This window comes from Bufo gargarizans, chromosome 2 (assembly GCF_014858855.1).
Source record: "Bufo gargarizans isolate SCDJY-AF-19 chromosome 2, ASM1485885v1, whole genome shotgun sequence".
Classification (NCBI taxonomy): Eukaryota; Metazoa; Chordata; class Amphibia; order Anura; family Bufonidae; genus Bufo; species Bufo gargarizans.
The window spans coordinates 55,096,965-55,114,345 of record NC_058081.1 but is presented as its reverse complement, the minus strand read 5'-3'; the positions used below and the strand labels follow the sequence as shown (position 1 = coordinate 55,114,345).

General features: G+C 45.0%; 1 protein-coding gene across 5 annotated transcripts in view; it reads left to right on the top strand.

Annotated features, from left to right (window-relative positions):
- The window catches only part of LOC122929373 (nuclear factor interleukin-3-regulated protein-like), a 34,060-nt gene extending 24,330 nt beyond the window's left edge, over positions 1-9,730 (top strand). For 4 of the 5 annotated variants that reach the window (XM_044282917.1, XM_044282920.1, XM_044282918.1 and 1 more), the window contains one exon: positions 6,604-9,730. In XM_044282917.1, the coding sequence (XP_044138852.1) occupies positions 6,689-7,693 (1,005 nt within the window). In that variant the 5' untranslated portion in view covers positions 6,604-6,688 and the 3' untranslated portion in view covers positions 7,694-9,730. Of the gene's footprint in view, positions 1-624; positions 794-6,603 lie in introns of those variants that run through there. The other variant, XM_044282919.1, reaches the window with a different exon arrangement.
- The last annotated feature ends 7,651 nt before the right edge of the window (positions 9,731-17,381 follow it).

Here is a 17,381-nt window from a genome sequence, read left to right as displayed (position 1 = left end):
TTATCTATCTATCTATCTATCTCATATCTATCTATCCATCTATCTATCTATCTCATATCTATCTATTATCTATCTTCTATCTAGCCATCTATCTATCCTTTTCATATCTATCTATCTATCTATCTATCTATCTATGTTATATCTATCTATCTATCTATCTATCTATCTATTTATCTACCTATTATCTATCCTCTATCTATCTATCTATCTATCTATCTCATATCTATCTATCTATCCTTTTCATATCTCTCTATCCATCAATCTATCTCATATCTATCTATCTATACTAGTCATATATGCTGGGTGTAGTAGTCCTCATCACACCCAGCTTTCATTAGGTACATGATCTCTTAATGCTCATACATGAGCTTCTGCAATAAATATAATTGTCTCTAGTTCATGCAATGCTGGGAGCTGTAGTCCCCACCATGTCCTCAGCACATATTGTTATGCAATGTCCACATTGCAGCTGGTGTCAGTAATATTATATGGCTATCTCTTTATACATAGAGGAGGAGGGGGGTATTAGCAGAGAAAAGGAAGAGGGATGTGTAGGGACAGTCTGGAGAGGGGAGAGGCTGGCACATTCTCACAGGACGCACTAGGGTTAAGTAAGGTGAACGCTCAGCCTCAGCTGAACTCTGTAGGGCAGGGAGAGAAAGACGCACACTGTGTATATACAGTGATAGTGAGCGAGAGACAGAGCATGAGACACCCAGGGAGACTGCTGCAAGCACCCAGCTCCTGCCTGCTCCAGCCTGACAGCCAGGACCCTCTGCAGCTGCCCACACAGGTACCCAGGGGGAAAGCCCAGACCAGGAGCAGCCTGGCCTGCAGAGCTGACACTCTAAAAACTGGTTGCTCTAGTGTATAACTGATGGGAGTGAGAGAGTGAGGTGCTGCAGAGCTGACACTCTAATAACAGGGTGCTATAGTATATGACTAATCAGGGTGAGAGAGTGAGGTGCTGCAGAGCTTGCACTCTAATAACAGGGTGCTATAGTATATGACTAATGGGGGTGCAAGAGTGAGGTGCTGCAGAGCTGACACTCTAACAGCAGGGTGCTATAGTATATGACTAATGGGGTGCAAGAGTGAGGTGCTGCAGAGCTGACACTCTAACAGGGTGCTCTAGTGTATAACTAATGGGGGTGAGAGAGTGAAGTGCTGCAGAGCTGACACTCTAACAGCAGGGTGCTAGAGTATATGACTAATGGGGGTGCAAGAGTGAGGTGCTGCAGAGCTGACACTCTAATAACAGGGTGCTATAGTATATGACTAATGGGGGTGCAAGAGTGAGGTGCTGCAGAGCTGACACTAACAGCAGGGTACTATAGTATATGACTAATGGGGTGCAAGAGTGAGGTGCTGCAGAGATGACACTCTAACAGCAGGGTACTATAGTATATGACTAATGGGGTGCAAGAGTGAGGTGCTGCAGAGCTGACACTCTAACAGGGTGCTCTAGTATATGACTAATGGGGGTGAGAGAGTGAAGTGCTGCAGAGCTGACACTCTTATAAAAGGGTGCTATAGCATATGTCTAATGGAGGTGAAAGAGTGAGGTGCTGCAGAGCTGACACTCTAATAACAGGGTGCTCTAGTATATGGCTAATGGGGGTGCAAGAGTGAGGTGCTGCAGAGCTGACAATCTAAACAGCTGGGAACTATAACATATGTCTAATGGGGGTGCAAGAGTGACGTGCTGCAGAGCTGACACTCTAAACAGCTGGGAACTATAGTGTATGTCTAATGGGGGTGAGAGAGTGAGGTGCTGCAAAGCTGACACTCTAATAACAGGGTGCTCTAGTATATGACTAATGGGGGTGGAAGAGTGAGGTGCTGCAGAGCTGACACTCTAATCACAGGGTGCTCTAGTATATGACTAATGGGGGTGAGAGAGTGAGGTGCTGCAGAGCTGACACTAACAGCGGGGTACTGTAGTATATGACTAATAGGGGTGAGAGAGTGAGGTGCTGCAGAGCTGACACTGTAATATATGACTTCCATATAGACAGAGTAGGAACAGCAGGGAACTGTACTGTGTGATTTATATATACACTATTCAGTACAGCAGAGCTGACACTAGTATGTGCCGCTATAGACACTGGATCTGCAGACCTGACACTCTAATATGTGACTGCTATATTGGTGTGACTGCTCTTCTTCTGATTTCGGTGGTATATGCTGCCTGTATTTGCATGTATCCGTTGGATCTGAGGCACACCCAAGTTTGATTGTCTATTTCATAAGATGATTCTCGGCTTTCCAAGAAATGGTTACACAATTATTACTGAATATTAACATACGCGCTCCCGCCTCCCCTCCGACCGACCTGCTGTGAGCGCCAAACGTGCTCTATGGGTCTTGATGAACAAGTGTGTGGCTGGTGGTTCTCACTGTTGATTCTCTGTAACTTTGGAAATTCAGAGTAGAAGATGTCAGAGATCATCTGTGAGCTCTATGCATGTCATAAGAGAACTAAAACAGACAGAAAAACCATGTTAGAAAGATGTGGAGAATCTAGGGTGATGGAATGGGTTCTGGTTTTGCTTTCGGTTTTAAGATGTAATTTGGGTAAAGGTGGTTTGGGATATGAGATCTAGGTCAGGGGTTACAACTAGAGATCTAGGTCATGGTTTTAAGGTTAGGTCAAAGATCTAGTTAAAAATCAAAGTCTAGCTCTGGGGTTAGACTTAGTGATCGAGAATTGAGATACAGATCACGATCTAGAGCTAAGGCATAGTGTGGTACAGATCATTAGGGTTCGAGGGTTGCAAATCTAGGTCAGGTGTCAAACTTTGAGTTAGAGAACTATGTTTGGAGATCTAGGTCATGGTTTTAAGATCTGTGATGTAGCTGTAGATCTAGAGTTAGGTGTTCAAGGTCTAACTCTACAGTTAAGGTTAGAAAATCACAGTTTGGGGTAGAGATTGGTAGTTTAGATGCATGTCAAGTTGTCAACGTTTGAGTTAGAGATCTAGCTTCAGGGTTAGGATTGGAGATCTAGTTCATGGTTTTAGGACTGGCATTAGAGATCTAGATCTAGACTTAAGGTTCAAGGTCTAGCTATAGAGTATAGGTTATTGATCGAGGCTTGGGGTAGAGACTGATGGTGTAGATGTTAGATGTAAGGGTTAGTGGTATGGATAATTAAGGTTCATAGGTTACAGGTCTAGGTTTAGCGATCTAGGTTGAGGTTGGAGATTTAGGTCATGGCTTTAAGATTATTGTTGGAAATATAGCTCTAGGATTAGAGTTAGAGCTTTAAGTCATGGTTTTAAGGTTAAGGTTAAAGATCTAGAGTTGAGGCGCATTTACACTGTTCTGATGAGCAGACAATTATTGGGAAGAGACCTCTCGTTCCCGATAACTGACTGCTCATCAGTGGAGGAGAAGAGCATTTACCTGCAGCAATCTCCTCCGCTGCATGAGGACAAGAGCTGGCTACTCCTATTGCTCGTCCTCATACAAATTCATTGTTTCTGGCAGGTGTGGACTAACAACTCATGGGGCCCCTGGGCAATAGGAGATTATGGGGCCCCTGTGTCCCCGCCCACCTTCAAGCCACACCCACATATCACACCGCCCACATCACCTATATCAATATGTAAATCCCAGAGAACCCTTTTACCTTATGTTATCTGTAGTGTTACATAGGAATGAAAAAATACCCAGGAGCCAAATTAAATTTTTAGTTGCCAAATTTAAAATACATAAATTAGGCTACTTTCACACTTGCGTTTTTGCTGGATCCGGCAGGGTTCAGCAAAAACACTTCCGTTACTGATAATACAACCGTCTGCATCAATTATGAACGGATCCGGTTGTATTATCTGTAACATAGCCAAGACTGATCCGTCATGAACTCCATTGAAAGTCAATGGGGGACGGAACCGTTTTCTATTGTGTCAGATCCGTCTTGCTCCACATCCCAGGACGGAAAGCAAAATACAACATGTTGCGGTTTGCTCTCCGGTCTGGGAATGCAACTAAACGGAACGGAATGAATTTTGGAGGATTCCGTTCTGTTTTGTCCCCTTTGACAATAAACTCAATACCGAAAAACTTTAACGCTAGTGTGATAGTAGCCTTATAATAAAAAACACTTGGAGGAGAAGATGAGATGCAGGTCACAGTAGTGAGCCAGCTCTACATATAGGAGAATACAGCCCCACATACCTCTTACATCCAGTGACATTTCCTGTCATATAGATCTTCTCTTTCCTCTTCTCCTCCGTTTGGCCCAGACCGCCATGACAAATTCTTTCAGCCGCATCTCGTCTCTACATAGTTTGTTACACAGACATGTTAGATTTCTCATAATTGGGGTGATTTATCAAACTGGTGTATAGTATAATTGGCTTAGTTGCCCATAGCAACCAATCAGATTCCACCTTTCATTCTCAAAAGAAGCAGTCTAAAATTTAAAGTGGAATCTGGTTGCAACTAAGCCAGTTCTACTTTACACCAGTTTGATAAATTACCCCCAAATGCCCCTGTGTCTACAGCAATTATAATGTCCCCTAGAGTACCCCCAGTAATAATAACATCCTATATTGTGCTCCAGGTAATAATACCTGCATAGTGTCCCTTAAAAAATGTCCCCTAATATGTCCTTGTAATAGAAATGCCCCTATAGTTCCTACCCAATAGCGACATCCCCCACACTGTCCCCACAGTAGTAATTGTCTTCACAATGCCGTAATTATCCCCCACACTCCCCCCACAGTAGTAATTATCCCCCACACTCCCCCCACAGTAGTAATTGTCCCCCACACTGCCCCCACAGTACCAATTGTCCCCCACACTGCCACCACAGTACCAATTGTCCCCCACAGTATCAATTTCCCCCACACTGCCTCCACAGTATTGATTTCCCCCACACTGCCCCCACAGTATTGATTTCCCCCAGACTGTCCTCAAAGTAGTAATTTTTCCCCCACACTGCCCCCACAGTACCAATTGTCTCCCACACTGCCCCCATAGTACCAAATGTCCCCCACACTGCCCCCACAGTACTAATTGTCTCCCACACTGCCCCCATAGTACCAAATGTCCCCCACACTGCCCCCACATTACCAATTGTCCCCCACACTGTCCCCACAGTATTAATTTCCCCCACACTGCCCCCACAGTAGTAATTTTTCCCTCACACTGCCCCACAGTATTAATTGTCCCCCACACTGCCCCCACAGTATTAATTTCCCCCACACTTCCCCCACAGTAGTAATTTTTTCCTCACACTGCCCCACAGTATTAATTGTCCCCCACACTGCCCCCACAGTATTTATTTCCCCCCCACTCTGCCCCCATGTAGTAGTTTGCTCCCCATGTAGTAATTTGCCCCCCATTGTCCCTTCAGCAATATGTATCCTCGCCTCCTGTGCCCCCCCAGTAATGTCCCCCAAAGTTGGCTTGGCACACAAAAAATAAAAGCCAATACTTACCTGTGCCCTAGACTCCTGGCGCTCACTCGTAGATAGGCAGGCGCGCGACACACGTCACGGTGCTGTGTCCCGTCACAGGCGCGTGATGACGCCTGCGTTGGGAATACTACAGGTAGTATCGCAATTTGCGATGCTGCGCCAGTGAATAACTTTGCAGTCCGTGCACATTATGTAATGTGCACAGCTGCGGCGGGCCCCCATCCCAGCCGGGCTCTCGGACCACGTCCAAAGTGCCTGACCGGTCAGTCCACCCCTGGTTCCTGGGTAGCAGATCCATGTTCACACAGCACAATCTTCTGGTCAGAAACAAAGATTGAGGTGTGTGCACCAAAGATTATTTCACCTGATGAACCCGTATTTTGCTCTTTTATCAGGCGATTTGCGGCACCTTTACACAGGCAGATTAATCTGGAACAAGCATTTGCATGAATGTTTGTTCCCAATAATCGGTTCAAATATAGGCCTGTGTAAACTCACTTTTAGTATTCATGGTCTCACTCTTTGGGGTTGAAACTGACAGTCTAGATAATGGTAAAGATAATTAGAGTTTGAGATGCCAGTCAAGGTTTTAAGGTCAATGTTAGAGATCTAGCTCTAGGGTTAGAGATGCAGATCTAGGTCATGGTTTTGTTAAAGGTCTACTTTGAGTAGGTTAGTGGTTGCTAAATAAAAGAGCATTATGCCAATAGATTACCTTTAAAGTGACCTGGAGTGGGCCCAAGTGATGTTCAGAACAAGCAAAATTGACTTTACAGCTGTGACACCACCAATTTACTTAGTCCCAAGGTTTTTTGACCCATCAGATTACTAAAGCATATAGGGTTGTCCACTTTATTAACATGTGAAGGTGGTGGTGTGGCTTTCTCTTTAGAAGATTTATTTTCATCAGTTGAGGAGGTATCTGAATATGTACGTGGCTTCATAATCCTTTGAAAAAAACATAGTGTAATGTTTTCCTTTTCCTTCAGGGGCACTGCAGCAAAATAGAATGAATGTAAAGTGTCATCAAACATCAGGTCCATCTAGTAATCTGTTCTGGTTAGCTTGTAAAATATTTTACATACATAACTGCCAGGAACTGACACATTATGATATAAAACTTTGTACTTTCCTTCTTCTGTGTCCTGACTTAGTCCCTCTCTTGATTTCACAGGATTTTGCTCTTTGACCTCCAACTGTACACAATCCTGGCTCAACTCAGTGACCTCTCCCCTCCAGCCCTCTCCCCTCACCCCAATATGAATGGTCAAGTGCCTTGTCCTACATCCGAGGAGCTGTCCTCTCACCAGGCTCCACCTACTCTCGAACCCTATGCTCCTCCTCCTCCAGCTACTACACAGGACACTCTCGAAGATACCTCATCTGCAGGATCCCTCCTGTCCACCTCTGGCCTCCTTCTTGCTCGTTCTCTCCTTAGTCGCCGGAGTAGTACTTCACCAAACAATTCACCATCATCCTGTAGCCTTCGCCGTCGTCGAGAATTCACTCCAGAAGAGAGAAAAGATGACACTTACTGGGACAAGCGGAAAAAAAACAACGAGGCGGCTAAACGCTCAAGAGAGAAACGTCGTGCTGGTGACCTTGCCCTAGAAGGACGCGTCATTGCTCTTTTGGAGGAGAATGCAAGGCTGCGAGCTGAGCTGCTTGCACTTCGATTCCGCTTCGGCCTGGTACGGGATCCATGTGAAGAAGCTCGTGGGTCGTATGCACAGCCATGCGGTCTTCATGATCCTACTCCACCAAATCCTCCTCCACCAATGCCTCATTCAGAAGACTCTGGATTCTCCACACCCAGTGTAGGCAGTCCGGTTTTCTTTGAAGACAGAGTTCCTGAACAGGAACCTCAAAATTTACCTCCACCATCCATAAATTATTACGGATCAGTTCCAGTAGAGACTGTAGAAATCCCTCGTGGTAGACTTGACATTCATCCTGACACATATAAAAGCCTTCCACACAAGTTGAGGTTTAAAGCCTGTGCTCCAGGTGAGGATGGACCTCATGTCGCAGCACCCGTCTCTAGAGAAATGAACAGTTTTCCTACTGAAGTGGCCCAAGGTTTCCCCCAGCAGCCAATGGCCTTTCCACGAGGACGGTGGGGAAACCAAGCTCAGGATGGATCTCCCAGTCAGGCTGCAGAAAACTCTGAACTTAGGTCTCAACTTGCCTCACTGTCCGCGGAGGTGGCCCAGCTGAAGAGAATTTTTTCAGAGCAGATGACGGGTCGAAGTGGACCTGATTAGTACTCCACTTTTGTCATGAACCACAAATCGTTGCAAATTGCTAACAAGAAATACATGAGAGACTTATTACAAAAGCCACACAACTGGTTTCCTCTATTTACCTAAAACACGTCAGCTGCTCCACATAAGAAGGCATGATTTCATAAGTCTGGTGCTAAAAAGACATTACTTCCCTTGCAAAAGGATACTGAAGCAGTCCAGTTGCTGAGATATACAATGGACTGATGTGACCTCTTTTCCTCCGCTGGAGGGAGTGCGTAATATAATACTGTCTGGAACAAGTTTAAAAAAAAAAAAAAAAAGTGTTTGTGTTTTACGTGTCACGCTGCCAAAATTTTTGAAAACACGTCCTGATGCAATTTCTTCACATTTTTATTTCTCTACACTTGCGCAGGGACATAGTGACCTCTTTATATTTTCACTCCTTCGTTATTACATCATCACCGGCACTATGGCACAGGACTGCCACAGCTTCTCCTCAATCGGCAGATGTTAGGACACAGATGTAGAAGAAAATACAGCATGTTCTCGTGAAACAGTCACAGTGTGTTTGTGATCTATGAGTTATTCCCATTATACCAGTCCTTTAAGTGTCCTTTTTCATGTCCGTATTTCAACGGTTCCTACTATATTGTGTGTTGCCACAACTTTTTTGTATTTGACTCTTTTTGTTGGGGATTCATCAACTCTAAGTCAGGTGTGGGAAAATAAACATGGACTTTTGAGGGGGCATATATGTAAATTAAGTAGAGTTATCGCCTGAGGGTCAAATACCAGTATTCTGAAAGGTTGTAAAAAGTTGATGATATGTTTTACATTACAGAGGTGCGGGACGTTCAGTAGACGTTTGGCCAGTCCAGGAATCTTCTGTTTGGTCATTCTATATACCTCATAGCTAGTTTTTACCTTCCTCCCACTTACCTCCTTGTTGATATTCCCAGATACAATTTTGGGGGGATTTTCCAGGTCCTTGTGTCTCTAGGCCTTCTCCACTTTCTGTCTTGTTGAATGCTCCATTTCTCATTTCTTATCCTATTCTCATCATTTGTCTTGCAAGGAAGGGTGGAATATGGGGTAAACAGTTTTTTCGGTGAAATAAATTGCCAATACTACACCCCTTTGCCACCCAAGTAGGTTGTTTTTGGAACATACAAGAACTAACTTTGTAGATTCCTTTCTTGTAGTAAATTTTTCATTAGTGGTGTAACCATAACATTAACTACCGCTGTCTGTAGCTTATGTCTCTCATGCACATTCACAACCTCTGTCTCTCTCTATATTGTCATGGTTGTAATCTCTCTTAACTCTTCTGGATTTCATGTCTGAACTTTTCCAAGCTCCTTCTGCCATGTTTTCCTCTTGCCACCATCTCTTCTCACCATTTTCCCTTCTTACATCTGGCTCACATTCCATAAAATGTGGACTCTACATGAGTTTCCTAAAGTAGTTAGGCAGAGGAGACTATTAAGACCTATCGTGGAAGCCAGTCTTCATTATTAAGACTTGTAGGCTGTGCAAAGGCAACATGTCTTAACAGGTGCCATCATATGTAGCCATAATCTCAGCCAGCAGTCGAAAGGGGTTCTCCCTAAACCAGTAAATAGGGTATTCTACCCTGTGAGGCCTTGATTCATAGAACACGGGTTTCCATCATATGAAGTATCTTCTGCAGGTAGCAAAATTGTGTTTTCATAACGTTCCTTATCTTCAAATAAACTTAATATTTCCATCATCTTCTTCCTCAACTACCAAATGTTTCATGGTGAAGTGTTCCTCAGCTCGCCTATGTTCTCCAGCTTCCCTTGGGCTCTCTTGGTTCTTGTCAAATAGTGAAAGTCCTATAAAATGTCCATAAATTGCACCTCCACTTCCCTCTACCCCTTCTATCTACCCCTTGTCCCAACCCTTTATTTTTCTTTCTCTGGAGATGCCATGTTTTGGTTGCCAATCCTGTGTAGGGTAATAGGGCTGCACAGTATTCCTCATATACCTCCCCCCACATCCCTTCATCTCACCTGCTTAGTATGTGAATATACACTACACATGTGTTAATTACTGATCTTTGTAAATAAATAAATGAATTGTTTTACAGTATGGACATATTGTTTCTTTGAGTCAACCTGGTTCTCAAAAATGTGGGGTTGCACAGTAGGGTTGGAACCAATGGTGGCCGATCCAGTATTAGGGATAATAAGCCTAGTTAACTAGAACTAGACCAATGGTCTACAAATAGAAGAACCAGGAAACTGTGACTTCTAGCATGCCCCGACAGCCACTGGTTGTCAGTATATCATAGGGGTTATACAGTAGTTCCCCAAACAGTTGGGGATACGGGGTGTTGACCACAGTGCTAGACCATTAGATTATGAGGGATCAGTGCCTATTGAATTTTTACATATTTTAAACAATAGGTGTTGGTGCCCAATCAGTTTCCAGGCGAGTAACACCACCATTTCATCTCTGGACTACATGTCCAACATTGATTTGCATGTCCCATTCATCTATACAGTCATCCTATCAATAGAGGGAATCTTAAAGGGGAGCTCCAGCCTACATTTTCTTCTATGTTATCAAGTTTAAAATAAAAAAAAAAGAACATAGAGGTGGGGCCTGTGAGCTGGGATACCTCCTAATGCCAGAACATAGGAGTTGTGGTGCTTGTGAAGAACCTGAACTCATATGACAACGTTTGGTGCTTCCATAATCAGTAGTGGAAACCTTGGCCTGGTGCCACCATTAGATTTACCAATTCTAAGAAAGGCAGCAATCTCTGTGTACACCGTTATATAATAATTTGGATTGATTTCCTAATCATATCACACCCTTATGTAATTCCAGAGAGAACCCAGAGTTACATCACTGCTTACATAACACGCTGTTTTAACCCGATTATCACTCTCAAAATAGAATAATGAGAAAGTGACCTTATGCAAGCTGACTGGACGGATCAGATTATTGCACATCTTAGTGCTGGGCTAGGCTCACTTCATTGAAAGGGTTGCTCATTTTGCCTTTTTTATTAGAAGTAGCCCCCAAACGATCACAGTAAGTAGGTGTTCAATTCCTCTTCAGCGCCACCACAGGGCAAATTAAGTATTACAAGATGCCCAACAAGCGTGATGGCTACAAGGGTCTTACCAGAGGCAACAAGCTTAGTAGTTACAAATCTCTTTAAAGGAAACAGGCTTGATGTTCGCTACTTGGTAACAACAGGCTCACTAGCTCTAGCTCTAGCTTTGCACCCAATTAAATGGGCATTGACAACTCTGCACTTGAGTCTCTCTGAGGAAGAAGGCTATATTACTCGTTACTGGTCGTTGCTTCTCTCCATGTGGTGACACTTAGGTGTGCTACAGGCCAAAGATCCACATACATGCTCATAGTCCTCAAGCTTGGTGCATTCTCTTGCATTTCCCTCTTCAGAAAGCTGGCGATATGGCTTATCATAAGTCTTACGAAAGTTTGCTAGTGCGAGGGCTAGAAAGCACTATGGATGGCTACCCCTGCTCAATGCTGCCCTCTGCTGCAGGTGTCACTGACCCAAATTCTACAGAGGTTCCTATAGAGGTGTATCAATTGATAAGCATCAGACACTCCCACTTGCTACCTAACTAGCACGCGGGGAGGCTGGTCCACTCTTTAGCATCAACTGTGCCATTCTCACATTGAGGCACTTTCTCATTATGAGGTACTGAGTGCAGATTGTTGGGGAACACTTGATTTTTATTTTTATTTTAGTGCAAGGTTGCAACATAACGGAACGTGAAAGAAGGGAAAGGATCTGAAGACTTTTTTAATGCACTGTACATCTTACTTCTGGTATAGATCCTCAGGTCATTTAGCCCACAGTGGTACACACCTTACTTAGTATCACGCTGGCGTCTCACATGGCACATCACATGTCGTATCAGTTCTTTACATTCACATGTCACATAGAAAGCACATAACTGCCGTTTTCCACAGTAAACAGTCATACAACAGTCAGACATGGATGGTATTAATTACAAAAGGATATATTTCTTGCTAGAGGTAAAGTAAAAAATATTTTTTTTACTTGTGATTTGTCACTTTTTTTATAAGTTTAATTCTTTTTCATTATTTATTTTTAGATTTCTTATACCCAGCCATTAAGTGAGCCTGTTAGGCCCTGCCTTAGGCAGTGTGTCCTGTGCTCCCATCCATGGTAGATGGGGGGGCTTTGTTAGGTCCCAAGCTGCCATGGCAACCCATCAACACCTCACGATTGTATCACTGGGACGCCGATGGGCTTACAGAAGAGACAGTAGTATCTAAGGGGCTAAACAGCCAAGACCAAAGATTCCTTCTATCTCAGCCAATAAAGCAGGAGCTTAGCTGTCATTAGACAGTTGAGTATGTAAATGTTACAACTCCTAGTCTCTCACAGACTTGCATTAGAACTTCAATGATACTCAATGGTAATGATGCAGCAGTTTTCCAGACAAAAACAGGTTTTTAGATGTAATAACATATAAGCACCTGGCATTCAAAAGGTCAGTCTGTCTGTTTTTGGTGGTAAACAAGTCTGGCTTTTTCCCTCCAAATTATGCTTTTCTTTAACCCCTATGGTAGCTGTGGAAAATTACCACCATCTCATTATTAGCTAGAAAGTCCCGAAAGTGTTAATTAACCCTTTCCACAGTGCTGTGCAAATGAACAGGATATATATCACAACATACATATAAAATGCAGTTACACAGTATTAAAAAGTATACATCAGTGCAAGTTAACCCTCATAAGTGAACTAAAAGAAGGAGTTGATGACTTTGCATAGGGGAAACAGGAAAATGTTCACAAATGTCCAGACTTCAAAGTACCACTGCACCAGGGCTGTACAACTGTGCAGGGTGACGGTGTTGCAGGAGGAGGTGCAGCATGAGTATAGCCACCATGGCAGAGAAAGTGAGACAAGGAGCCTAAGTGGAGTGGTACAGTGAGATCCAGAGGTGCCGCTCTGAGACTGTTAGTGGGCCAGAGGGAGAGAACAGGCGTTATAGGCCTTTAGGGCCCCCCTGTTGCATAAGATAACACCAGTATTATAGATGATAGGCGAAGGGCCTTTTACAGATTTTTCACTGGGACACAGAAGTCAGTGGTGTAGCATGGGGGAGGGGCCAGAAGAGCAATTGCCCCAAGTGCCGAACTTCCAGGATCCACCCCGGCCCAAACTGGGAATCCGCCCTACCATGTAGATTCCTGGGGAGCCTGACATGACAGAACAATAACTGAACTGATAATGCGAACCATGCATCATTAGTGCAGTTCGAAGGCTTAGAAGGCAAAGGACCTATGATGATATCATCACAGGTTCTGAACCCTCTAAGAGTTAAAGGGAGTCTGTCACCAGCATTTCACTTTTTTAACCCTTCCCACTGCTCTCTAGCATGCTTACAGTTAATCAAAACGTTACCTCTGGTATCTTTCCTGCTGTTATAAATCCATCAAAAACGATCTTTATAAGATATGCAAATGAGGGCTCGCAAGTGCCCAGGGGCGGCGTTACTCTCTTAGGTGCCCTGCTTGCCCAGCCTTTTCATTGCGTCCCCCCGCCCCTTCCTACCCTCCGCCCGCCCATCCTTTCCCTCTGACCGCCTTTCCCTCTGACCGCATAGCTTGTTATTCCGCCGATATCCTGCGCCTGCGCACTCCGTCCGTCGGCCGGCGCATGCGCACTGCGATGCCCATTCCTTGTACGGCATCACAGTAACTATTGCGCATGCGCCAGCTAACGACGCGAAAACTCAACAAAAGAGGCGGTCCATCGGCGCATGCGCATTGATTACTGTGATGCCGTACAAGGAATGGGCATCGCAGTGCGCATGCGCTGGCCAAAGAAATGAGTGCGCAGGCGCGGGATATCGGCGGAATAACAAGCCGATGGATTTATAACAGCAGGAAAGATACAAGAGGTAACGTTTTGATTAACTGTAAGCATGCTAGAGAGCAGTGGGAAGGGTTAAAAAAGTGAAATGCTGGTGACAGACTCCCTTTAAGGAACTGAACTGACAATGGTGTAAGTTTGGAGGTTAGGAGGGTGCAGGAGCAGGACCAGTGCTAACATCATCAAAGGACCTTCACCCCCAATAGCATATTTACTGCTGCCAGTGGGGGAGGGGTTTTCAGAGGACAATACTGCTGCCAGGGGAACAGGCGGTCAGGGGACAATACTGCTGCCAGTGTGGAAGAGGCTGTAGGGGAAAATACTGCAGGCAGCGGGAGAGGCATTGTCAGAGGACAATTCTGCTGCCACGGGGAAAGGTGGTCAGAGGACAATACTGCTGCCAATGTGGGAGAGGATGTAGGGGAAAATACTGCAGCCAGTGGAAGAGGCATTGTCAGAGGTGGTCAGGGGACAATACTGCTGCCAGTGATTGGGGGGTTGTCAGGCAGGGGTGTTGCTAGAATCTCAAAGGATCCAGGGCCCAAGACCCAATGAATATGGTCCAATTCTCTAAGGCTACTTTCATACTTGTTTTCTCCTGCAGGCTGTTACAGCAGAGTAACAGCCTGCCAGATACATGCTACCGCTAGTGCACTGTGCCACTAGAAGCTTGCTCCGGCCCTATTCACTATAATGGGGCGGGCCGGAGATGCCGAGAGGCGGCTGGAATAAAACTTCAGCATGCTGTATTTTTTTTCAGTCCACCTCTTGGCATGTTTGCCGTACTCCCTGAGAAGTCGACCCTCCCCCCGCACATCGCATTTTGCTGTACTTGCTATACAGAAGCACATACAGTACCTGTCACATCCAGGGCCTCCCAGGTGATGTCTTCTCTGATGTAGATCTTCTCTGTCATCATCTTCTCCACTCGGTCCAGACAACTTCTCTCAGCCGCCTCGTCTCTACAGAGTGTGACACACAGACATCTTAGCTTCCTCACTTTTCTATCATCCCCCAACCTGGAGTCCCCACAGTGTTCTCCTGCTGCTTACTGTGCTCCCCAATACCCCCAAATACTATCCTGAAGAAAAATGTGTGCTGTACAGATAAGCCCCCCCCCCCATAGTTATACTGCTCCTCGTAGTCCCACCAATAGTAATTTCCTTCTAGAATGCCCTCCTTAGTACTTAATACTGCCTCCTACAGTGCCCCCAACTGTGATAATGCTCCCCAAGAGTGCCCCCCTTAGTCGAAGATTAGAAGAGCCCTCCATTATTAATAATGCCCTCACAGACCCCTCAGTACTAATAAGGCCCCCCATAGTGCTCTTTGTAGAAATAAGGTGGATCTATAAGACCCTCCTTTAGAGCCCCCAGTAGTACTAAGAACGCCTAATGTCCCCTGGATTTAAAATGCCCCCAGTATTTTTACTGCCCCCTCCTGTTATAATGCTCTCCTCTGAAGTGCCCCCTGTAGTTATATTCCTCCTCTTAGTGTCCTCACAAATTATAATTCCTCAACCCCTCCACCATACAGTGCCATGTAAATAACACTATTTCCCTCCCTCCGCCATAGAGTCCCATGTAAATAACATCACACCATCTCTCCAGCCCCCTCCAATATACAGTCCCATGTAAATACCATCCCTCTCCGTCTACAGCCCCCTCCAAAATATGGTCCCATGTAAATAACACCATCCCCTCCCCAGTCTCCTCCAACATACAGTCCCATGTAAATAACATCACTCCCTCCCACAGCCGCCAACAACATACAGTCCCATGTAAATAACATCACTCCCTCCCCCAACCGCCATCAATATACAGTCCCATGTAAATAACATCACTCCCTCCCCCAGCCACCATCAATATACAGTCCCATGTAAATAACATCACCCCCCTCCCCCAGTCACCATCAATATACAGTCCCATGTAAATAACATCACTCTCTCCCACAGCCACCATCAATATACAGTCCCATGTAAATAACATCACCCCCTCACACAGCCGCCTTCAACATACAGTCCCATGTAAATAGCATCACTCCCTCCCACAACCACCTCCAATATACAGCCCCATGTAAATAATATCACCCCCTCCCACAGCCGCATTCAACATACAGTTCTATGTAAATAACATTACTCCCTCCCCCAATCACCATCAATATACAGTCCCATGTAAATAACATTACTCCCTCCCCCAGTCACCATCAATATACAGTCCCATGTAAATAACATCACTCCCTCCCACAGCCGCCTTCAACATACAGCCTCATGTAAATAATATCGCCCCCTCCCCAGCCTCCTCCAACATACAGTCCCATGTAAATAACATCACTCCCTCCCCCAGCCACCATCAACATACAGTCCCATGTAAATAACATCACTCCTGAACATTTAGCCCCATGATAACATCCCTCCCTTCAGCCCTAATATACAGTCCCAGTAAAATAACAACTCCCAGCACAACACCCCCTCACACAGCCGCCTTCAACATACAGTCCCATGTAAATAGCATCACTCCCTCCCACAACCACCTCCAATATACAGCCCCATGTAAATAATATCACCCCCTCCCACAGCCGCATTCAACATACAGTTCTATGTAAATAACATTACTCCCTCCCCCAATCACCATCAATATACAGTCGCATGTAAATAACATCATTCCCTCCCGAGCCACCTCGAATATACAGTCCCATGTAAATAAAATCACCCCCTCCCACAGCCACAATCAACATACAGCTCCATGTAAATAACATCATTCCTGAACATTTAGTCCCATGATAACATCCCTCCCTTCAGCCCTAACATACAGTCCCAGTAAAATAACCACAACTCCCAGCATTGTTCTGTCTCTCCCTAAACTTACCTCTCCTCATCTACAGAGATCACCACAGCTTCTTCTCCTCTTCACTGCCATCCTTTCCTGCACTGGTCACATGATGGTGACATCATCGCAGGTCCTTCTCAACCCCTGCCTTCTGCACTGATCACATGACCTGTGATGTCATCACAGGTCCTTCAGATCTTGCAGTGCATTAGATTCAATTGTATTGCCGTCCTGAGGAGGGCAATACAGTTGTATCTGTCTGGCAGGCAGGACATTCGGGGTCTGGGACAAAACATCAGGGGCCCAGGCCCTGAATGTTTTACCCTAGAAACTCCCCTGTTGTCAGGAGACAATAATGCTGAATATTTTGTACTTCATGAGGGTGTTTATTTGGAGCTGTTGGGGAGATATTTAATGCTGCACTGTGGGGTATTTGGTACTGATGGGGTACTGCCTTTTCCTTTTCTCGGTGCTTAGCTCTCAATGAGCACTGTGCAGTGAATGGACAAAGTGGTTACTCCACTTTTCCTTCAGTGGACCCAGCGATCACGTGTCACAGGAGAGTGCAACACTTAGTTTGCCCTGGGCGCTGGCAACCTTCTCTACGCCACTGCCAGAAGCTTCAAGTTATACCTGTTGCTGATGGAAATTTTATCTCACTGATGTTGTAACAGCACAGACCTGCCAGTGTATTATCCGGAGGCTAGGGGGAACAGCGGTAGATAGGGGAACCATGCAATCAACATGAGGGTTCACCTACATCTACTTTAGGAATTGATTTCAGTCAGTTCCCATTCTGGCCACTAGAGGGAACCGAATCTACACTCTAAGAATTTCAAGGACCACAGGAATTTTAGTTACGTTCCTCAGATATTTCTGAATCACGTAGTGGAAAATGAATGGTATCAGAGCAAAGAATGCAGGATGATGGTCACAGTACTGATACAGCAGGGATATTCTC